This window comes from Thunnus albacares, chromosome 17 (genome assembly GCF_914725855.1).
Source record: "Thunnus albacares chromosome 17, fThuAlb1.1, whole genome shotgun sequence".
Taxonomy (NCBI): domain Eukaryota; kingdom Metazoa; phylum Chordata; class Actinopteri; order Scombriformes; family Scombridae; genus Thunnus; species Thunnus albacares.
Window position 1 is genome coordinate 25,066,774 of NC_058122.1, and position 23,486 is coordinate 25,090,259.

At 36.9% G+C, this 23,486-nt stretch overlaps 3 protein-coding genes across 3 annotated transcripts; all 3 read left to right on the top strand.

The window, feature by feature from the left end:
- The first annotated feature begins 832 nt into the window (after positions 1–832).
- On the top strand, positions 833–7,952 carry LOC122966135. Its single transcript, XM_044330130.1, has 5 exons — positions 833–877; positions 1,749–1,996; positions 4,922–5,273; positions 5,395–5,514; positions 6,914–7,952. The coding sequence occupies exons 1-5, from the start codon at positions 864–866 to the stop codon at positions 7,941–7,943; spliced, it is 1,764 nt and encodes a 587-aa protein (XP_044186065.1). The 5' UTR covers positions 833–863; the 3' UTR covers positions 7,944–7,952.
- A 2,710-nt stretch (positions 7,953–10,662) lies between these two features.
- On the top strand, positions 10,663–13,492 carry LOC122966996. Its single transcript, XM_044331347.1, has 4 exons — positions 10,663–10,702; positions 11,592–12,188; positions 12,310–12,423; positions 13,279–13,492. The coding sequence occupies exons 1-4, from the start codon at positions 10,689–10,691 to the stop codon at positions 13,490–13,492; spliced, it is 939 nt and encodes a 312-aa protein (XP_044187282.1). The 5' UTR covers positions 10,663–10,688.
- Positions 13,493–16,983: 3,491 nt separating this feature from the next.
- Positions 16,984–21,427, top strand: LOC122966129. Its single transcript, XM_044330125.1, has 4 exons — positions 16,984–17,081; positions 17,972–18,568; positions 18,685–18,798; positions 20,285–21,427. Exons 1-4 carry the CDS (start codon positions 17,068–17,070, stop codon positions 21,153–21,155), a joined length of 1,596 nt encoding a protein of 531 aa, XP_044186060.1. The 5' UTR covers positions 16,984–17,067; the 3' UTR covers positions 21,156–21,427.
- Positions 21,428–23,486: the final 2,059 nt, after the last annotated feature.

Here is a 23,486-nt window from a genome sequence, read left to right on the forward strand (position 1 = left end):
GATAAGACTGGTGATTTTCCTTTTTTAAAATTTTTTATTTATTTATTTATTCATTTTTACAAATGCATTGCAATGTATTCCTCTGTGCTGTAGACCTCTGCTGTTTTTCAAAAACATAAAAACATGTAAAGGATTCAAACCGCTGCACTGCGTGACATGTTCCTTCACCACGAAGCGTATTGGTCACGTTAAAAAGGGCTCCAAAGACTAATGACAGTGATCATGTTTCCTGTCTAAGCTACTTTTTAACTCATGAAACACTTTTACTCAGAGGTTACGTGATCATTTTATTAAACATTAAACCAGGAACAGAAAATTTACTTGTTCATTATGGTTGTACAGAGGAAGACACTGAGACAAAAGGAGAAGATAAACAGACTAAGCATAAACTGGTAGCCACAGAAAAAGAAAGTGTAAGTAAGAAAACAACAAGACAGAACAGCAGCAAAGAATCACAAACTGAGTCAAAGTTTCATGGATGGAAACAGTGAAAACATAACAGTCAGTCAAATAAATGATGTTTTCCTTTCCCTTATGGCCACAGTCATGTAGATTTTATTACAAACATTATTTAGAATTTACAATTTATCAATTAATTCATGTGTTTACATATTTACAAGTATGAAATATTCAATACATTTTAGTATTTTTGGATGGAAACAGAAGGAAATAGGGTGGCAGGCATCACTGTAAGACTGTTGGTTTCAATAATAAATCTAAATCTTCATGTCACAATCCAAATAAGTTTTCAGCAGAAAAAGGAAGCGTTTTGGGTTGAGTGGGGCTTGTTGGGACTGCTCAATAATTGTATTGGAATAGTCCCATATTAGTACATAAGGGAAGAAGACACTGAGAGACGACAAATGTCTGCGGAAAGGTAAGTTTCAAATCACTGAACTACTGCTGTCTCTGTGTAGTAATTTCAAAATGCACTTTATATCCATTTGATATATTTTATATTGTAAACACCAAAACTGTATATTATATTATACTTGGGGTGTGCGTGTGTTGGTGGGGGTTATAAATGCAACATAAACAACAAAAAGATATCAACAAAACGTATCCACTACAATTAAGTGAATGTGTTTCAGCTCGAATTCCGAATTTAAACTCAGAACTCAAATATAATTTTCATATGTGGCAAGAATCCTCTTCCGTATGAGACAAACCAGCCCTTCCTCTCATTTTCAGCAGCAAACTGAGGTGCGCATGCTCACCTCTGCTTCTGGGTTGGGTTGCCAGGTCACCATCTCACACAGAAACTGAGGAGCCCCCATTTGTTTTGTATCATCATGAAATCCAATTTAATTGAATTAAAAAAAATTATATAGTGACAAATCATAACAAAAGTTATCTCAGGGCACTTTTGACATAGAGCAGGTCTAGACTGTTAAATGGGACATTAACGGGAGAAATTACCAATTGGGAGCAAAGCAGGAGAAAGGGTTAATAATAGGGAGACTCCTGCGAAAAGCGGGAGTGTTGGGAGGTGTGTTAGTTTGGATCTGATCACCTTTCAAACCACTTATGTATCAGTGTTCCACTGGATTTAAAATCTGGTGTTTATCTTTTATTATTGAAAAAGGAGGTTCTGTCAGGTCTCTCTCCTGCACTAACTTGCATAACTAGTGTGGAGATAAAGTAGGTGTTGCAAGTCCCTGATGAGATTTTCTTTTCATTTGTTTGCACATTTCACTTCCTGGACAACTATCTTCTGTTTACACAAACCTTGTTGTTTTGTCTTACAGAGGAAAACTGCAGAGGGCCTTGTGCCAGTACAAAAAAGAAACCCTCACTGATATTGACACGCTAAAAGAATTCAGTGAGAGCCTCCCTGAATGGAAAGATGCAAGGAAGAAAGAGTTACAAAGGATCAGGGACATTAAAGACAGAGCTGACAAAACCGACCTGAGCATCGGCCATGTTAAACAGTCAGAGAACAAAGTCAAGGCTTTTCTGAAATATATGAAGAGCAAGTTGACCCTCGTGACTGCAGGCGTAAAGAGCTGGAGAAGGAGCTTGCTGCTGTGTCGAGGGTCACTCTGAGAGGCCTGGAGAAGCTCAACTGCTTCCTGGATGCAGTGGAGGGGCTGGCGGTCACCTCGCTGCATGTGTTTGAGGAGGAGAACCAGGTGTTACATCTGCCCCAAGACATCAGCTCTGGCACTGTTCTGGATGGAACCGATTAACTGAGTCTGTATGTGTTTTCCTTGACTAGATTTCTATACCTTTTGCCAACTTTGAAGCTTGTTTAAACACATAATGTATTATATCTGCCATTCAGTGATACTTTTGATTTAGAATAATGATATGTGAAAAATAAGAAAACTGCTTTTAACACAAGAGTTGTCATTTTCTACCATGTCCAATGCTCCAGTGTATATTTTACCACATAAAGAGAGCACAATACTTAGATTAGATTGTATTAGAATAATGCTTGTTTTTCTTGTACAATGTGGGATATTGTGTTGGTGCACATCGTTAGGCTCAGCGTCTCATTGTTTTTTGGATATTTACTTAACTTTCTCTGAAGATATAGCATCACTTATGCTGTAGCACTTACTTTCCTGCACTCATCTGTAAATAATACTGTATTTTTGCACTTCTGGTTGGATGCTAACTGCATTTCATTGGCTTTGTATCCGTACTCTGAACAATGACAAAGTTGGATCTAATCTATTGTTTCATTAAACGGAGGCAGTTTTCCAAAGATGTGGTGTCCATGGAGATACCTGCTTTTGTCTTTGCAGTGTCTTATTTTTGTAATGCTTTGATTTTATAATGAAACTATATCACTGGTTTCACTACTTTTAATAATGAAACAGTTAATACGGGGTAACAACAGTCTAATCTACTCACAATAAACACATTATATAAGGGTCATATCCTACCAATAATAGTGGGATAATGAGGTAAAATCTTTGCAATTTGAAAACAGTAATGATTGTTATATTAAAGGATAAGGTTGGTGATTTTCTATATTTTTCTTATTGTCAACAAATGCCTGTATTCCTCTGTGCTGTAAACCTCTGCTGTTGTCCAAAAATATAAAAACATGTCAATGAGTCACACCACTGCACTGGGTGACATGTTCTTTCACCACACAGAGTTTGGTCACATTAGTTTGGGTTAGAAATCATGTTTTCTGTCTAAGCTACTTTTTTTTTTTTTTAACCTATAAAACACTTTTACTCAGATGCTGTGTAATCATTTTATTAAACATTAAACCATGAACAGAAAGTTCACAGTCATGTGGATTTTACAAACATTATTTAGAATTTAAAAATTTATCAATGAATTCATGTGTTTCCATATTTGATATTAGTAAAGTATGAAATATTTAATATATTTTAGTATTTTTGGATGGAAACAGAAGGAAATAGGGTGGAACACATCACTGTAAGACTGTTGGTTTCAGTAATAAATCTAAACCTTAATGTCACAGTCTGAATAACTTGCACAGAGGAAGGAAGTATATGGGTGGGGTGTTGCTTGTTGGAACGACTTAGTCTTAAAAAGCTGCTCAACAACTGTATCTCAATAGACACATATTAGTACGTAAGGGAAGAAGACACTCTGAGGCGACAAATGTCTGCAGAAAGGTAAGTTTTGATTCATTGAACTACTGCTGCCTCTGTGTAGTAATTTCAATATGCACTTTATAGCCAAATCAACATGTAATTAATATATTTGACATATTTCATATTGTAAACACCAAAACTGTAAATTATATTATATTTTGGGTGTGTGTGTGTTGGTTGGGTTATAAACACAACAAAAAGATATCAACAAAACACATATATTACAATAAGGTGAATGTGTTTGTCTTCACAGGCCTTGGGGTTATATTTAAACCATTTACTTTATATAATTTGTGGATACATACATATATGGCATTCATATGTGTATCGCTTTTAATTGATCTGTCTGAATTAAAAAATCACTTGTGCACTGAATACTGTAAAAAAAACAAAAACAATTCTGTCAAATAGAAACATTTGACAATTTGTTCACTTTTATTGCATATAAATATCAAATGACTTGCACAAAACATGGAATCCCCTGACAAAAGCCTATATCAGCTCAACCTAATTTATACCTGTCGACATCTAGGTTTCAAAAACACAGGAGGTTTTTCTCCCATCCACCATCGATATGTTTTACATGAGAACAGCTCGCTGGTCAAGCTGATAACACCAAATGCTTTTAAACTTAGCTGCTGGCAGAAACAAACAAGCCCCTCCTCTTATTTTCAGCAGGAAACTAAGCGGAGCATACAACTTGAGTGAGTGTAGTGACGAGTGATACATATCAGGCAGTGTCGTTTGCACATACTCACCTCTGCCTCTGGGTTGGGTTGCCAGGTACCATCCCACACAGAGCACCGATTTGATTTATGTCACTATGAAATTGGTTGATTAACGGGAGAAATTACCAATCGGAGGCACAGCAGGAGAAAGGGTTAAAAACAGGGAGACTCCCGCAAGACTATTGGCAGATACGCTAATTTTGATCCGATCACCTTTCAAAAGCTATGAAAAGCCACATCAGTGTTCCACTGAATTTAAAAGCTGGTGTTCTTGATCAGTTTAATAAAGTTTATCTTTTATTATTGAAAAAGGAGGTTCTGTCAGGTCTTTCTCCTGCACTGTCTCGCAAATCTAATGTGGACATAAAGTAGGTCTTGCAAGTATCCGATGAGATTTACCTTTAATTTGTTTTCACATTTCACTTCTCAGACAACTACCATTAGTTTACATAGACGTTGTTTTGTCTTACAGAGAGAACCTGCAGAGGGCCTTGTGCCAGTACACCAAAGACACCTTCAGTTATATTAACACGCTAAAACAATTCAGTGAGAGCCTCCCTGAATGGAAAGATGCAAGGAAGAAAGAGTTGAGGAAGGTGACAGATATCAAAGACAAAAAGAAGCATGAAAAACTGGAGCAGGAGCTGGCTGCTGTGTTGGAGGTCACTCTGGGAGGCCTGGAGAAGCTCAACTGCTTCCTGGATGCAGTGGAGAGGTTGGCAGTCACCTCACTGCATGTGTTTAATGAGGAGAACCAGGTGTTACATCTGCCCCAAGAGATCAGCCCTGACAATGTTCAGGATGTCATCACTGCTGCTCGACTGGTCTGCCCACTCATCCTTGACTTTAAAAGAGATGCGAAGGCCTTCTTCCTTCCCAAACTTCAGAATGTGGAAGTGCTGGAATATCAGTTGGACAAATACATCCAGACCTCCCAGGAGATCTGTGACAAGTTAGAGGAAAGGTAAAATTTTTCAATCATGAACAGCACCTTCTAATTTTTGTTGAAATAATACGCTGATTGTGAAAAAGACATTATTTGAAATCATATCCATAAATTAATGGTATAATTATATAATTCACAGCTCTTTCAGTGAGTTTTGCCTGAGGATGAATATGGAAACTGTGGTAGATCTTGATGTGGATTTGTCTGAAGATGACATACAAAGGATGCTTTGTCACATCAATCAGCTTAATGAAATCAGGTAAGCATGAAGTGATATTAAGAGGTTTGGTGGTGCTAAAATATTACCTCATTGCAGTTGTGCAAAGTTGTGTATTTCTGAAATGTAGTCGACACTTTCAATAGTAGAAACAGTTTGAGCTTTATTTGGTATTTCAGCTATTTAAAAACATGTTGTATAGAACAGATGTTTACAAAATTATTGGGCATCCAAAAGCACAAATATCCAGTAGAGGTTTGGCTGGAAGTTGTCTTTAGAACGCAATACTGAAAGGTTCAAGTAGTTAATTTACTTTTGCTTCTATTTCGTCGACAACATCTAATCAGTATTATGTCAGTGTACCGTAGTGTTCAATAGACTTTACAGCAAAAAACTTCTCAGTGTATGAAAAATTAAAATACAGTATGTCTAATATAATAAATGTCCTTTAAACACTAAATTCAGTGACAAATAGGATTACACTCCCAGTGATGAATTGATCTCTTATTATATTATAACTAGCACAGTCTGTATGAATCATGTAAACCTGAAACATTGAAAATATATGCAATGATTAAGTGTTATTCATTTATTGTTAAAAGAATGCAGGTACACTGAAAGGACACTAGGGGGCAATATGACCCTGATTATAAAGAACACATGACAGTTTATGTTGATGACTGTGGCTCAGCTGGTAGAGCAGGACATCCATTGACTGCAGGAGGGTTTGTGGTTCAATCCCCTGCTTCTTCTTTCCACATGTTGAAGTGTATAAATGAGAAGGAAATTGTGCTAAATAACTGCAGCAAAACTTACCATGTCTGTTCAAATAGCAGATATACTCTCTTTTGCTTCAATTCTTTACCTCAAATGTCCAGTATTAAATTGAGTAACATATAAAATGATAATTACCAAAGTACAGTTACTTATCTAACAAAAATTACATCTTGATGTGACTCATTTGACAAATGATTTTGTCCAAAGTGACTTCCTGTTCATACAAATTAAGAGTCATTTTAATGGCTCAGTGTGTTGCTTGAGGACACTTAGACACATGGAAAGGAGGAGCCAGGGATTGACCCACCAACTCTATGATTAGTAACTAAATTATGGCTGTTATATCCAACTATTAGTATATTGTATATCGAACATGTAAGTTTCTGGAGACAGTTTTGGTTGAAGTGGAGAGGAGACAGGAAAACCTTCTTTGATTATCAAAGGGATTTCTAAGTTTGTCAGTATATTGAGCCCAGATTCTGTGTTTTGTTCTATACAGATTTTATGACTTGTAGCTATTTCGTGCTCATCTTTTCTGAGATGATTTATTGATTGATTTTTTTAACTGATTTTCATATTGTATTCTTAATATCATGTTATACTTAACAATGTCTCCTGTTTTTTTATCTTTCTTGATTTCTTATTTTATATTTTACTTCGTCAGGATGGACCAACACTTCCGGATGGTGTTCTTGCTCAAGGAGGAATCATGTCATCGCTTCATCAGTGAGTTTGATGAACAACAGCCCAGGATGCTAAAGTTTCTAAATGACCTGGAGGAGAGTGCTGTTCAGCTAGACAGGATGAATAAGGGGGCAAAGATCTCCAGTGTGGCAGGAAGCTCGGTGGGGGCGGTTGGAGGTGTTCTTTCCATCATTGGTTTGGCATTAAGTCCTGCAACAGCTGGAGTGTCTCTCACTCTGACAATGACTGGGGTGGGGCTGGGAATTACCAGCGGAGTTAACAGCGCTGTCACCACAGCCACAGAGACTGGAGTCAACCGCACATATCAAAAGAAAGCCAGTGAAGCCTTCCAGAGCTTCATGGAGGATGTGCAGAGTCTCCAGGATTGTCTGGGGGAGACGTCCAGTCAAACAATCACCAACATGGAAGCAAGTAAGAAAGATATGGCTACGGGAGTAAGCACGGTGCTTTGTAAAGTTGGTGTTGTTGGAAAAAACATAGATTCACTTGCTGATGCTGCCTCTGCTATGAAGATGTTGAAAAGTAAAAATCAGATTGCAAATGCTGGAAAGCTAGTGACCGAGAAAGGTAAAGTGTTATCTAACGTGCCCACAGTAGCGTCAAATGTCCCAGATGTTGGTCAGGCAGCAGTCAAAGGGTCCCTTGCTCTCACCAAGTCAGCCAGGGCTGGTCTCATCGGGCTCAATGCTCTTTTCATTGGCATGGACATCTTCAACATCTGTAAAGACAGCATCAGTCTGGCCAAAGGCAGCGAGACCGAAGTCTCACAGTTCATCAGAGCCAGAGCTGCACTTTGGAGCTCAGAGATGGACTCATGGAAGAAGATCCGTGATTCGCTGTGTCAGGGTCTGCTGACATCAGAGAAAAAACAAGTTATCCTGGAGACACCATTTGAGCCAGAGATGGAGATCAAGAAAGATAAAGAAACAGAAATGGAATTTCCATCTGACGAAGTGGATGAAAAAAGGATAAAAAACAGTCTTGTGTAATACAGTAGAACCAGCAGTAGTCTCACAAAGTGCTTTTTTGACAACTCTGATTAATGTGAATGAACCATGTATGGAAAATCAATCTTGCTAACAGCTGTAAATCACTGATCAGTGTTGAACATCATTTAAGTCTGTTCATGAGAAATTCTTAATTAGCTGCATTTCTAATGACATAAACTGATGTATTGAGTGTATGATTTTTGACTGGATTTATATACTGTTTGCCAACTTTTAAGCTTGTTTAAACACGTAATGTATTATATCTGCCATTCAGTGATACTTTTAATTAAGAATAATAATATGTGAAAAATAACAATACTTCCAGTTGTCATATTCTACCATGTCCAATGCTCTAGTGTATATTTTACCACATAAAGAGAGCATAATACTTAGATTAGATCATATTATAATAATGCTAGATGCCTTTTCTGCTTCATTTATTAGACACCAAATAGCCAAAATAAATGTGTTTTGATGCTTGTTGTTTTTCTTTGTACAATGTGGGATATTGTGTTGGTGCACATCGTTAGGCTCAGCGTCTCATTGTTTTTTGGATATTAACTTAACTTTCTCTGAAGATATAGCATCACTTATGCTGTAGTACTTACTTTCCTGCTCTCATCTGTAAATATTACTGTAGTTTTGCACTTCTGATTGGATGCTAACTGCATTTCATTGGCTTTGTACCCGTACTCTGAACAATGACAAAGTTGGATCTAATCTATTGTTTCATTAAACGGAAGCAGTTTTCCAAAGATGTGGTGTCCATGGAGATACCTGCTTTTGTCTTCGCAGTGTCTTATTTTTGTAATGCTTTGATTTTATAATGAAACTATATCACTGGCTTCACTTCTTTTACTGTCCTGTTATTCTGACTTGAGAAAAGGTCTGTATTCAATAAATGTATGTAAATGTAAGACACAGATTGACTTTCTTTCTTCTCTTTGTCTCAAACCTTTAGTCTTGTTTAGTTTAGTTTAGTTTGGTAAGTTTTATTTGTATTCTAGAAAATTGAGTTTGGACACTAATTTTAAAGAAGAAATTTTAAAATGCTCTTCTTTGACTTGACTTCAACTGCTGGACACAAGATGTCTCCTACTTCACTGTAAAGTCCATTCTCAGTGTTTGTGCTCTGGAGGCTTCAAGTTTCCATATCACACTTGTGTATGTTTTTATATGTATATATCTATTTTTTTCACCTACTGGCTTGTAAATAATAGTCATACATTTATGTTTACATATCTCTGTTCAGCTTGTTGTCTTTGTTTTGGCTTTATATCCATGTGTATCTCCTGAACATTGTTGTACATTGAGAGCCACTGGAGTCTGGAGTCAAATTTCTTTTATACATAAACATACTGTACTTGGCCTTTTGTGACAACCTACACAAAATTATATCCAGTCACTCGGCACGTATACAACTTCCTTCACAGCCGTGGTTACAGCTGCAGAGGTCTGATGCTGATTTCCTGTAAGTCTGAGATACAATTTCACATGGTAGTCAAGGTGGCCTAAACCTCCTCAAATAGAAGAAAAGAGGGGAAAAGTTTGTTAATCTTTATTTGCAGTGATAATTTAAACTAATCAAGCAAAAAGCAACAAAACGTCACACATGTGGTGTAGCAGCATCCCAATTTCAGACAGCTACCATGTCAAGCTTGCAACTCGTTCTTAAGCAGGATCAAAAGAGATCTGCTGAGCTGACATGATGTAAATGTAAATGTAGTCAATAAGAAAAAATACATAATCATCTCAGTAATAACACAGTAATACAGTCTAATCTACTCACAATAAACACATTATATAAGGGTCATATCCTATCAATAATAGTGGGATAATAAGGTAAAATCTTTGCAATTTGAAAACAGTAATGAGGTAAAAATTAAAGGATAAGGCTGGTGATTTTCCTTTTTTCATTTATTTATTTATTTATTTTTTTACAAATGTCTGTATTCCTCTGTGCTGTAGACCTCCTCTGTTGTCCAAAAACATAAAAACAAGTCAGTGAGTCAAACTGCTGCACTGGTTGACATGTTGTTTCACCAATAAGAGTTTGGGTATGTTGGTTTGGTTAAAAACGGCTCCAAAGACTAATAACAGTGATCATGTTTTCTGTCTAAGCTACTTTTTAACCAATGAAACACTTTAAATCAGAGGTTACGTGATCATTTTATTAAACATTAAACCAGGAACAGAAAGTTTACTTGTTCATTTTGGTTGTACAGAGGAAGACACTGAGACAAAAGGAGAAGATAAACAGACTAAGCATAAACTGGTAGCCACAGAAAAAGAAAGTGTAAGTAAGAAAACAACAAGACAGAACAGCAGCAAAGAATCACAAACTGAGTCAAAGTTTCATGGATGGAAACAGTGAAAACATAACAGTCAGTCAAATAAATAATGTTTTCCTTTCCCTTATGGCCACAGTCATGTAGATTTTATTACAAACATTATTTAGAATTTACAATTTATCAATTAATTAATGTGTTTACATATTTACAAGTATGAAATATTTAATAGATTTTAGTATTTTGGATGAAAACAGAAGGAAATAGGGCGGCAGGCATCACTGTAAAACTGTTGGTTTCAATAATAAATCTAAATCTTCATGTCTTAGTCTGAATAACTTTTCAGCAGAAAAAGGAAGCGTTTTGGGTTGGGTGGGGCTTGTTGGGACTGCTCAATATCTGTATTGGAATAGTCCCATATTAGTACATAAGGGAAGAAGACACTGAGAGACGACAAATGTCTGCGGAAAGGTAAGTTTCGAATCATTGAACTACTGCTGTCTCTGTGTAGTAATTTCAATATGCACTTTATATCCAAATCAACCTGTAATTAATATATTTGACATATTTTGTATTGTAAACACCAAAACTGTATATTATATTACACTTGGGGTGTGCGTGTGTCGGTGGGGGTTATAAATGCAACAAAAACAACACAAAGATATCAACAAAACGTATCCACTACAATAAAGTGAATGTGTTTCAGCTAGAATTCTGAATTTAAACTCAGAACTCAAATATAATTTTCATATGTGGCCCGAATCCTCTTCCGTATGAGACAAACCAGCCCCTCCTCTCATTTTCAGCAGCAAACTGAGGTGCGTATGCTCACCGCTGCTTCTGGGTTGGGTTGCCAGGTCACCATCTCACACAGAAACTGAGGAGCCCCCATTTGTTTTGAATCATCATGAAATCCAATTTAATTAAATTTAAAAAAAATGTATATAGTGACAAATCATAACAAAAGTTATCTCAGGGCACTTTTGACATAGAGCAGGTCTAGACTGTAAAATGGGCATTAACTGGAGAAATTACCAATTGGGAGCAAAGCAGGAGAAAGGGTTAATAATAGGGAGACTCCTGCGAAAAGCGGGAGTGTTGGGAGGTGTGCTAATTTGGATCTGATTACCTTTCAAACCACTTATGTATCAGTGTTCCACTGGATTTAAAATCTGGTGTTTATCTTTTATTATTGAAAAAGGTCTCCTGTCAGGTCTCTCTCCTGCACTGACTTGCATAACTAGTGTGGAGATAAAGTAGGTGTTGCAAGTCCCTGATGAGATTTTCTTTTCATTTGTTTGCACATTTCACTTCCTGGACAACTATCTATTTACGCAGACCTTGTTGTTTTGTCTTACAGAGGAAAACTGCAGAGGGCCTTGTGCCAGTACAAAAAAGAAACCCTCATTGATATTGACACGCTAACAGAATTCAATGAGAGCCTCCCTGAATGGAAAGATGCAAGGAAGAAAGAGTTACAAAGGATCAGGGACATTAAAGACAGAGCTGATGAAATTGACCTGAGCATCGGCCATGTTAAACAGTCAGAGAACAAAGGCAAGGCTATTGTGAAATATATGAAGAGCAAGGTGACCCTCGTGACTGCAGACAGCAGGCGTAAAGAGCTGGAGCAGGAGCTTGCTGCTGTGTTGAAGGTCACTCTGAGAGGCCTGGAGAAGCTCAACTGCTTCCTGGATGCAGTGGAGAGGTTGGCGGTCACCTCGCTGCATGTGTTTGAGGAGGAGAACCAGGTGTTACATCTGCCCCAAGACATCAGCTCTGGCACTGTTCAGGATGTCATCACTGCTGCTCGGCTGGTCTGCCCACTCCTCCTTGACTTTAAAAGAGATGCGAAGGCCTTCTTCCTTCCCAAACTTCAGAATGTGGAAGTGCTGGCAAATCAGTTGGACAAATACATCCAGACCACCCAGAAGATCTGTGACAAGTTAGAGGAAAGGTAAAATCTTTCAATCATGATCAGCACCTTCTATTTTTTGTTGAAATAATACGCTGATTGTGCAAAAGACATTATTTGAAATCATATCTATAAATTAATGGTATAATTATATAATTCACAGCTCTTTCAGTGAGTTTTGCCTGAGGATGAATATGGAAACTGTGGTAGATCTTGATTTGTCTGAAGATGACATACAAAGGATGCTTTGTCACATCAATCAGCTTAATGAAATCAGGTAAGCATGAAGTGATAATAAGAGGTTTGGTGGTGCTAAAATATTACCTCATTGCAGTTGTGCAAAGTTGTGTATTTCTGAAATGTAGTCAACATTTTCAATAGTAGAGACAGTTTGAGCTATAATTGGTATTTCAGCTATTTAAAAACATATAGAACAGATGTTTACAAAATAATTGGGCATCCAAAAGCACAAATCTTTCTCTCTTTTGCTTCAATTCTTTACCTTAAATGTCCAGTATTAAATTGGTACATATACAATGATAATTACCAAAACACAGTTACTTATCTAACAAAAAATATATCTTGATGTGGCTCATTTGGCAAATGCTTTTGTCCAAAGTGACTTCCTGTTCATACAAATTAAGAGTAATTTTAATGGCTCAGTGTGTTGCTTGAGGACACTTCGGCACATGGAAAGGAGGAGCCAGGGATTGAACCACCAACTCTATGATTAGTAACTAAATTATGGCTGTTATATCCAACTATTAGTATATTGTATATCGAACATATAAGTTTCTGGAAACTGTTTTGGTTGAGGTGGAAAAGAGACAGGAAGACCTTCTTTGATTAAAAAAGGGATTTCTAAATTAGTCAGATCATTGAGCCCAGATTCTGTGTTTTGTTATATTTGCTATACAGATTTTATGACTTCTAACTATTTTGTGCTCATCTTTGCTGAGGTTATTTATTGCTGCTTTAACCTCCTATAGTGTATGTTAAATAAATGTGGAAAATATGTACAAAAACCAAACTGGTTGTCATATTGTATTTTTAAATATCATGTTATACTTAACAGTGTCTCCTCTTTTTTTTATCTTTCTTTATTATTAAATTTATCTTTTCTCTTCATCAGGATGGACCAACACTTCCGGATGGTGTTCTTGTTCAAGGAGGAATCATGTCGTCACTTCATCAAAAAGTTTGATAAACGACATACCAGGATGCTAAAGTCTCTGAATGTCCTGGAGGAGAGTGCTGTTCAGCTAGACAGGATGAATAAGGGGTCAAAGATCTCCAGTGTGGCAGGAAGCTCGGTCGGGGCGGTTGGATGTATTTTTTCCAAGTGAAAGAAAAACAGTCTTGTGTAATACAGTAGAACCAGCAGTAGTCTCACAAAGTGCTTTTTTGACAACTCTGATTAAAGTGAATGAACCATGTATGGAAATTCAATCTTGCTAACAGCTGTAAATCATTGATCAGTGTTGAACATCATTTAAGTCTGTTCATGAGGAATTCTTAATTAGCTGCATTTCTAATGACAAACCGATTAATTGAGTCTGTATGTGTTTTCCTTGACTAGATTTATATACATTTTGCCAACTTTAAAGCGTGTTTAAACACATAATGCATTATATCTGCCATTCAGTGATAGAATAATGATATGTGAAAAATAAGAAAACTACTTTTAACACAAGAGTTGTCATTTTCTATCATGTCCAATGCTCCAGTGTATATTTTACCACATAAAGAGAGCACAATACTTAGATTAGATTGTATTAGAGTAATGCTAGATGCCTTTTCTGCTTCATTAATTAGACACCAAATAGCCAAAATAAATGTGTTTTGATGTTTGTTGTTTTTCTTTGTACAGTGTGGGATATTGTGGTGCGTGCACATTGTGAGGCTCAACGTCTCACCGTTTTTTTGTGATATTTACTTAACTTTCTCTGAAGATATAGCATCAATTATGCCGTAGCACTTACTTTCCTGCACTCATCTGTAAATAATACCGTATTTTTGCACTTCTGGTTGGATGCTAACTGCATTTCATTTGCTTTGTACCCGTACTCTGAACAATGACAAAGTTGGATCTAATCTATTGTTTCATAAAACGGAAGCAGTTTTCCAAAGATGTGGTGTCCATGGAGATACCTGCTTTGGTCTTTGCAGTGTCTTATTTTTGTAATGCTTTGATTTTATGATGAAACTATATCACTGGTTTCACTACTTTTACCATCTTGTTATTCTGACTTGAGAAAAGTTCTGTATTCAATAAATGCATGTAAATGTAAGACACAGATTGACTTTCTTTTTTCTCTTTGTCTTAAACCTTTAGTCTTGTTTAGTTTAGTTTAGTTTGGTAAGTTTTATACTAAAATACTCTACTTTGACTTGACTTCAACTGCTGGACACAAGATGTCTCCTACTTCACTGTAAAGTTCATTCTCAGTGTTTGTGCTCTAGAGGTTTCAAGTTTCCACATCACACTTGTGTAAGTTGCATACTGGACCATGATTGGCTGCCAACTGGTTGTGATGTCACTGCTTCTACCAAGGTACCAATCCTGTATTTACATTTTTTATTAGTGAATTAAATTTTTAAGTTGAAGTTATAAGATTTGTATCATCAATGGAAACAAATCTTTGCAGACTGACCGGAAAGACAGTTCACTGAAGAGAACAACTTTAAGTTTTCAGAATATGCTTAGAGCCATGCAATTTCAGAGAACATTTTTACTCTGGCATGCAGACTTTGCTATCTGTTGAACAAATTGCAACTTGTTTTAGTGAGCAGTATTCACATGGGGACTTGACAAATTGACACAGAAAGGTGCATAATGAGTCTACACCACAGATCTGTGTCTCAATACTGATGCTCATTTTATGTGGCCAGTTGCAGGACCTACGCAGGAGGTGGGAAGACTTTTCTCATTTGTGTTAACAGACACGTCACTCATAATCATTAATCACTGCAGACCCCTCACATCCTGGACATAACCTGCTCCACCTTCTTCTCTCTGGTAGGTGCTACAGACCACATTACACCAAAACCACCAGACACAGTTTCTTCCCTCTCGCCGTTGCACTGATGAACAGTTAAATCAGTCATCCATCACTGTCAAATATATATTTAAGCAGGCTGTATATATTGTTCACAGACGTGTACATGTGCATATCCTGTGCATAACCACTTACTATATGTATATGAAGTAACTTATTTTTTCATTCAATATTTATTTCAGCAGTCCTAAACACCTTTACACTACTTGTTGACAATCTACAGAAACTGTTACTGTTACTGTAACTGTATATAGACATGTATGTTGTTGTCCATTTGTTGTTTCTATATGTATATATCTATTTTTTTCACCTACTGGCTTGTAAATAATAGTCATACATTTATGTTTACATATCTCTGTTCAGCTTGTTGTCCTTGTTTTGACTGTATATCCATGTGTATCTCCTGAACATTGTTGTACATTGAGAGCCACTGGAATCTGGAGTCAAATTTCTTTTATACATAAACATACTGACCTTTTTTGACAACCTACACAAAATTATATCCAGTCACTCGGCACGTATACAACTTCCTTCAAAGCCGTGTAACAGCTGCAGAGGTCTGACGCTGATTTCCTGTAAGTCTGAGATACAATTTCACATGCTGGTCAAGGTGGCCTAAACCTCCTCAAATAGAAGAAAAGAGGGGAAAAGTCTGTTAATCTTTATTTGCAGTGATAATTTAAACTAATCAAGCAAAAAGCAACAAAACGTCATACATGTGGTGTAGCAGCGTCCCAATTTCAGACAGCTACCATGTCAAGCCTGCAACTCGTTTTTAAGCAGGATCAAAAGAGATATGCTGAGCTGACATGATGTAAATGTAAATGTAGTCAATAAGAAAAAATACATAATCATCTCAGTAATAACACAGTAATACAGGGTAACAATAGGCTAATCTACTCACAATAAACACATTATATAAGGGTCATATCCTATCAATAATAGTGGGATAATAAGGTAAAATCTTTGCAATTTGAAAACAGTAATGAGGTAAAAATTAAATGATAAGGCTGGTGATTTTCCTTTTTTCATTTATTTATTTATTTATTTTTTTACAAATGTCTGTATTCCTCTGTGCTGTAGACCTCCTCTGTTGTCCAAAAACATAAAAACAAGTCAGTGAGTCAAACTGCTGCACTGGCTGACTGCACTCTTTCACCAATAAGAGTTTGGGTATGTTAGTTTGGTTAAAAACGGCTCCAAAGACTAATAACAGTGATCATGTTTTCTGTCTAAGCTACTTTTTAACCAATGAAACACTTTTACTCAGAGGTTACGTGATCATTTTATTAAACTTTAAACCAGGAACAGAAAGTTTACTTGGTCATTATGGTTGTACAGAGGAAGACACTGAGACAAAAGGAGAAGATAAACAGACTAAGCATAAACTGGTAGCCACAGAAAAAGAAAGTGTAAGTAAGAAAGCAACAAGACAGAACAGCAGCAAAGACTCACAAACTGAGTCAAAGTTTCATGGATGGAAACAGTGCAAACATAACAGTCAGTCAAATAAATGATGTTTTCCTTTCTCTTATGGCCACAGTCATGTAGATTTTATTATAAACATTATTTAGAATTTACAATTTATCAATTAATTCATGTGTTTACATATTTACAAGTGTGAAATATTTAATAGATTTTAGTATTTTTGGATGGAAACAGAAGGAAATAGGGTGGCAGGCATCACTGTAAGACTGTTGGTTTCAATAATAAATCTAAATCTTCATGTCATAGTCCGAATAACTTTTCAGCAGAAAAAGGAAGTGTTTTGGGTTGGGTGGGGCTTGTTGGGACTGCTCAATATCTGTATTGGAATAGTCCCATATTAGTACATAAGGGAAGAAGACACTGAGAGACGACAAATGTCTGCGGAAAGGTAAGTTTTGAATCATTGAACTACTGCTGTCTCTGTGTAGTAATTTCAATATGCACTTTATATCCAAATCAACCTGTAATTAATATATTTGACATATTTTATATTGTAAACACCAAAACTGTATATTATATTATACTTGGGGTGTGCGTGTGTCGGTGGGGGTTATAAATGCAACAAAAACAACACAAAGATATCAACAAAACGTATCCACTACAATAAAGTGAATGTGTTTCAGCTAAAATTCAGAATTTAAACTCAGAACTCAAATATAATTTTCATATGTGGCAAGAATCCTCTTCCGTATGAGACAAACCAGCCCCTCCTCTCATTTTCAGCAGCAAACTGAGGTGCGCATGCTCACCTCTGCTTCTGGGTTGGGTTACCAGGTCACCATCTCACACAGAAACTGAGGAGCCCCCATTTGTTTTGTATCATCATAAAATCCAATTTAATTCAATTTAAAAAAAAATGTATATAGTGACAAATCATAACAAAAGTTATCTCAGGGCACTTTTGACATAGAGCAGGTCTAGACTGTTAAATGGGCATTAACTGGAGAAATTACCAATTGGGAGCAAAGTGGGAGAAAGGGTTAATAATAGGGAGACTCCTGCGAAAAGCGGGAGTGTTGGGAGGTGTGCTAATTTGGATCTGATCACCTTTCAAACCATTTATGTATCAGTGTTCCACTGGATTTAAAATCTGGTGTTTATCTTTTATTATTGAAAAAGGTCTCCTGTCAGGTCTCTCTCCTGCACTGACTTGCATAACTAGTGTGGAGATAAAGTAGGTGTTGCAAGTCCCTGATGAGATTTTCTTTTCATTTGTTTGCACATTTCACTTCCTGGACAACTATCTATTTACACAGACCTTGTTGTTTTGTCTTACAGAGGAAAACTGCAGAAGGCCTTGTGCCAGTACAAAAAAGAAACCCTCATTGATATTGACACGCTAACAGAATTCAGTGAGAGCCTCCCTGAATGGAAAGATGCAAGGAAGAAAGAGTTACAAACGATCAGGGACATTAAAGACAAAGCTGATGAAATTGACTTGAGCATCGGCCATGTTAAACAGTCAGAGAACAAAGGCAAGGCTATTGTGAAATATATGAAGAGCAAGGTGACCCTCGTGACTGCAGACAGCAGGCGTAAAGAGCTGGAGAAGGAGCTTGCTGCTGTGTCGAAGGTCACTCTGAGAGGCCTGGAGAAGCTCAACTGCTTCCTGGATGCAGTGGAGGGGCTGGCGGTCACCTCGCTGCATGTGTTTGAGGAGGAGAACCAGGTGTTACATCTGCCCCAAGACATCAGCTCTGGCACTGTTCAGGATGTCATCACTGCTGCTCGGCTGGTCTGCCCACTCATCCTTGCCTTTAAAAGAGATGCGAAGGCCTTCTTCCTTCCCAAACTTCAGAATGTGGAAGTGCTGGCAAATCAGTTGGACAAATACATCCAGACCACCCAGAAGATCTGTGACAAGTTAGAGGAAAGGTAAAATTTTTCAATCATGAACAGCGCCTTCTATTTTTTGTTGAAATAATATGCTGATTGTGCAAAAGATTTGAAATCATATCTATAAATTAATGGTATAATTATATAATTCACAGCTCTTTCAGTGAGTTTTGCCTGAGGATGAATATGGAAACTGTGGTAGATCTTGATTTGTCTGAAGATGACATACAAAGGATGCTTCGTCACATTAATCAGCTTAATGAAATCAGGTAAGCATGAAGTGATAATAAGAGGTTTGGTGGTGCTAAAATATTACCTCGTTGCAGTTGTGCAAAGTTGTGTATTTCTGAAATGTAGTCGACACTTTCAATAGTAGAGACAGTTTGAGCTATAATTGGTATTTCAGATATTTAAAAACATGTTGTATAGAACAGATGTTTACAAAATTATTGGGCATCCAAAAGCACAAATATCCTGTAGAGGTTTGGCTGGAAGTTGTCTTTAGAACGCAATACTGAAAGGTTCAAGTAGTTAATTTACTTTTGCTTCTATTTCATCAACAACATCTAATCAGTATTATGTCAGTGTACTGTAGTGTTCAATAGACTTTACAGACAACAAAAGTACAAAAAGTACTTTTGTTCAGGAGATACACATGGATATACAGCCAAAACAAGGACAAAAGTATTTTACAAAGAGTAAAATACATTATGTCTGATATAATAAATGTCCTTTAAACACTGAATTCAGTGACAAATAGGATTACATTCCCAGTGATGAATTGATCTCTTATTATATTATAACTAGCACAGTCTAGCAATGATCAAGTGTTATTTGTTTATTGATAAAAGAATGCAGATGCACTGAAAGGACACTAGGGGGCAATATGACCCTGATTATAAAGAACACATGACAGTTTATGTTGATGACTGTGGCTCAGCTGGTAGAGCAGGACATCCATTGACTGCAGGAGGGTTTGTAGTTCAATCCCCTGTTTCTTCTTTCCACATGTTGAAGTGTATAAATGAGAAGGAAATTGTGCTAAATAACTGCGACCAACTTACCATGTCTGTTTAAATAGCAGATAAAGGGGGGGGAGACTCTCTTTTGCTTCAATTCTTTACCTTAAATGTCCAGTATTAAATTGGGTAACATATAAAATGATAATTACCAAAACACAGTTACTTATCTAACAAAAATTACATCTTGATGTGGCTCATTTGGCAAATGCTTTTGTCTAAAGTGACTTCCTGTTCATACAAATTAAGAGTAATTTTCAAGGTTCAGTGTGTTACTTGAGGACACTTCGGCACATGGAAAGGAGGAGCCAGGGATTGACCCACCAACTCTATGATTAGTAACTAAATTATGGCTGTTATATCCAACTATTAGTATATTGTATATCGAACATGTAAGTTTCTGGAGATAGTTTTGGTTGAGGTGGAAAAGAGACAGGAAGACCTTCTTTGATTAAAAAAGGGATTTCTAAATTAGTCAGTATATTGAGCCCAGATTCTGTGTTTTGTTATATTTGCTATACAGATTTTATGACTTGTAACTATTTTGTGCTCATCTTTGCTGAGGTTATTTATTGCTGCTTTAGCCTCCTATAGTGTATGTTAAATAAATGTGGAAAACATGTACAAAATCCCAAGTGTTTTTCATACTGTATTTTTTAAATATCATGTTATAGTTAACAATGTCTACTCTTTTTTTTCTCTCTTCTTTTCTTCTTTTATCTTTTCTCTTCATCAGGATGGACCAACACTTCCGGATGGTGTTCTTGCTCAAGGAGGAATCATGTCGTCGCTTCATCAAAAAGTTTGATAAACGACATACCAGGATGCTAAAGTCTCTGAATGTCCTGGAAGAGAGTGCTTTTCAACTAGACAGGATGAATAAGGGGTCAAAGATCTCCAGTGTGGCAGGAAGCTCGGTGGGGGTGATTGCAGGTATATTTACCATCGCTGGGGCGGCATTAAGTCCTGTAACAGGTGGAGCGTCTCTCGCTCTGTCAATGACTGGGCTGGGCCTGGGAGTTACCAGAGGAGTTAACAAGATTATCACCAAAGTCACAGAGATTGGAGTCAACTGCACAAATCAAAAGAAAGCCAATGAAGCCCTCAAGAGCTTCATGAAGGATGTGAAGAGTATCCAGCGGTGTCTGGGGGAGGTGTCCAGTCAAACAGTCACCGAAAGTAAGGAAGGTGTGGTTGTGGAAGTAGGCGCGGTGCTTCAGGATGTGCGTGGTGTTGGAAAAAAGATTCATTCTGCTGTGAAAATGTTGAAAACTAAAAAGCAGATTGCAAATGCTGGCAACGTGGTGGCCCAGGAAAACATAGGGTTAGGTAACGTGTCCACAGTGGCGTCAGATATCTCAGATGGAGGTCAAGAAATGGTCAACGGGTCCCTTGAGGTCCCTAGTTCCATCATGCTCAGTTCTCTTTTCATTGGTATGGACATCTTCACCATCTGTAAAGACAGCGTCAGTCTGGCTAAAGGCCGCGAAACCGAAGTCTCACAGTTCATCAGAGCCAGAGCTGCACTTTTGAGATCAGAGATGGACTCGTGGAAGAAAATCCGTGACTCTTTGCATCAGGGTCTGCTGACATCAGAGGAAAAATGAGCTATCCTGGAGACACCGTTTTATCCACAGAGGTAGATAGAAACACAATGAAATTCCCATCTGATCAAGTGGGTGAAAAACAAATGAAAAAACAGTTTTGTGCATGTATGAGAATTTAATCCTGCATACAGCAGAAAATCACTGAACATCCTCATTTAAGTTTATCTTTAGAGATTAAGTTGTGATTCTTATGACTGTTAACTAATTACAGTTTTCAATGATTACATAACCAACATGTTTTTTTGTTTCTTTAGTCTATATATCATACATTTTGCAGATTATTTTAGTATATATATATCACATTTAGTAATAAATACTTAATAAATTAATTATATATATTAATTATAAATACTATCGGAATATGTGCAGTAGATTGTATTACTAGGTGTTTACTGCGCTTTAATCATCTGACACTGAAATCAAATTATATCAGCATCTTGTTTGTTTTTTGCCTTTTGTTTGAAATTTAATGTGTGACAGTGTTTCATCAATTGAGTCCATTATTACAGAGTCTGCAGGACACACTGTAATAACACTGTTTTACCTTTTTGAAATGTTTTATTGTTGTAATGTTTTCATTTTATAATATAGTCTTGCTGTTTCATGATCTGTAACACCCATCTCAACATGTATGTAGCTCTTGTATGTATTCCTGATGAATCCAAATAAATGTAAATTCTGAACACAGACTTTAACAATCAATAAACAGATTTCTTCAAGTATCTTCTCATATTAAATGTGTTGTAGTTTGTTCATGATTCTCTTATATTTTACAGCGACAAATGGCATAAATAAGGGAAATTATAGTCAATACTTTCTGTAAAGTGTTTAAGACCTTGTGTTCTGATTTTTTGTTTGTTCTTATTTATTTTGTCTAGTATTTAACACTGTGGTTCTCCATGAACAGAAGGACCAGAAGATAAATGGTAGAGATTCACTGATGCCCCTGAGGAGATTGATTTATTAGGTACTTATTGTATTCTAATGTGGTTCTATGTGGTCATTGTTCTGTTTTATAAAAAGAAAGTTGTTTTAGCATTTTATTCAGTGTTCAATCCACATGCTTAGTTTTGTACTCAATTTTCAATATATGTTCTTCTTTTTTTGTCCGTCATTTTTTCTTCTAACCTGGCTGTGAATAAATGTAGAATTCAAAACATAAACTTAAACAGGGCCAGCCCACTGTGGGCCCTGTCACTGGCCTGAAATGTGGGGCACGTGCGGGCCCCACACAATGGGGTCCAGGTGGTGCCCCAGTGGGGCTGCAGCATGCCCAGTTAGGGGCATACTGTGGGCACACTGTGAGCTGGCCCATGGTATGCCCCTAAGGGAGCATGCTACGGCCCTGCAGTGGGGCCCACACAGCCCACCTGGATTGCATCCCGTAGTGGCTCCACATGGGCCCCAAAGGGGCATGTTTGCTAGGACTGTGTTCATGATTCTCTTATAATTTCAAGCCATGATGTTTAGATTAGGAGATGAAGATAAGAGTAGGGGGCAGATAATAGGGACCTTCTGAGTTTACAGCAACCAAGATCAAACACAATCAAGGTTCAAGGTTAAGCTTTATTGCCTTTACACAACACAGGATTGCATAATGAGATGCAGCTGTAGCCTCCTCATGCTACAGAAAGAGAAATGGTACAAACAAGGGAAATTATAGTCAATACGTGTCACTTTAGTGTGGTACCAGATGAGATTTGAAATGAGGAACTAGGTGGGTTATAAACTCTATATACAAATCAAAATACATGTTTAAAGTTATTCATATGGCCCCAATATTCCAAAACTAAGTGAAATCTATCTGATAGCATCACTAATATGTGATTGGCTGAAGGGTCACATGGTCAATTATTTTGATTTTGTCCTGGTTTTTACTTTTTTTCAATTTTTCAAGTCGGTCCTAAAACAACAGTCAAGAGCCCAAATAAACACTGGCATGTTTTTCTTGCTGTAATCATGGACAAAATCCACATCTGTGCAAACATGTATTTAAAAGTTTATCTGAAGCTAATATGAATCTTCAGTCATCCAAATGAGTCAAATCAAGTAGATATCTTTCAACGTTACAGTCTGTTCAGTGCCCAAGTCCCTCTTTTTGTTACTTTACTTCCACCACAGCTCAACAGGGAAACACTGTCCGAGGAAACACAAAGAGGTATTTGATGCTTGATGAACTGTATTTTTAAAGCCCCACAAGTAATTTCTTCTCATTTCATCACTAATTAAAACTGCTTCTGTAAAGTGTTATAGAAATTTTAAAAATGTAACTCAAATCTATTTTATATTCAGTGGTGGAAAATAACTAAGTACATTTACTCAAGTATTGTA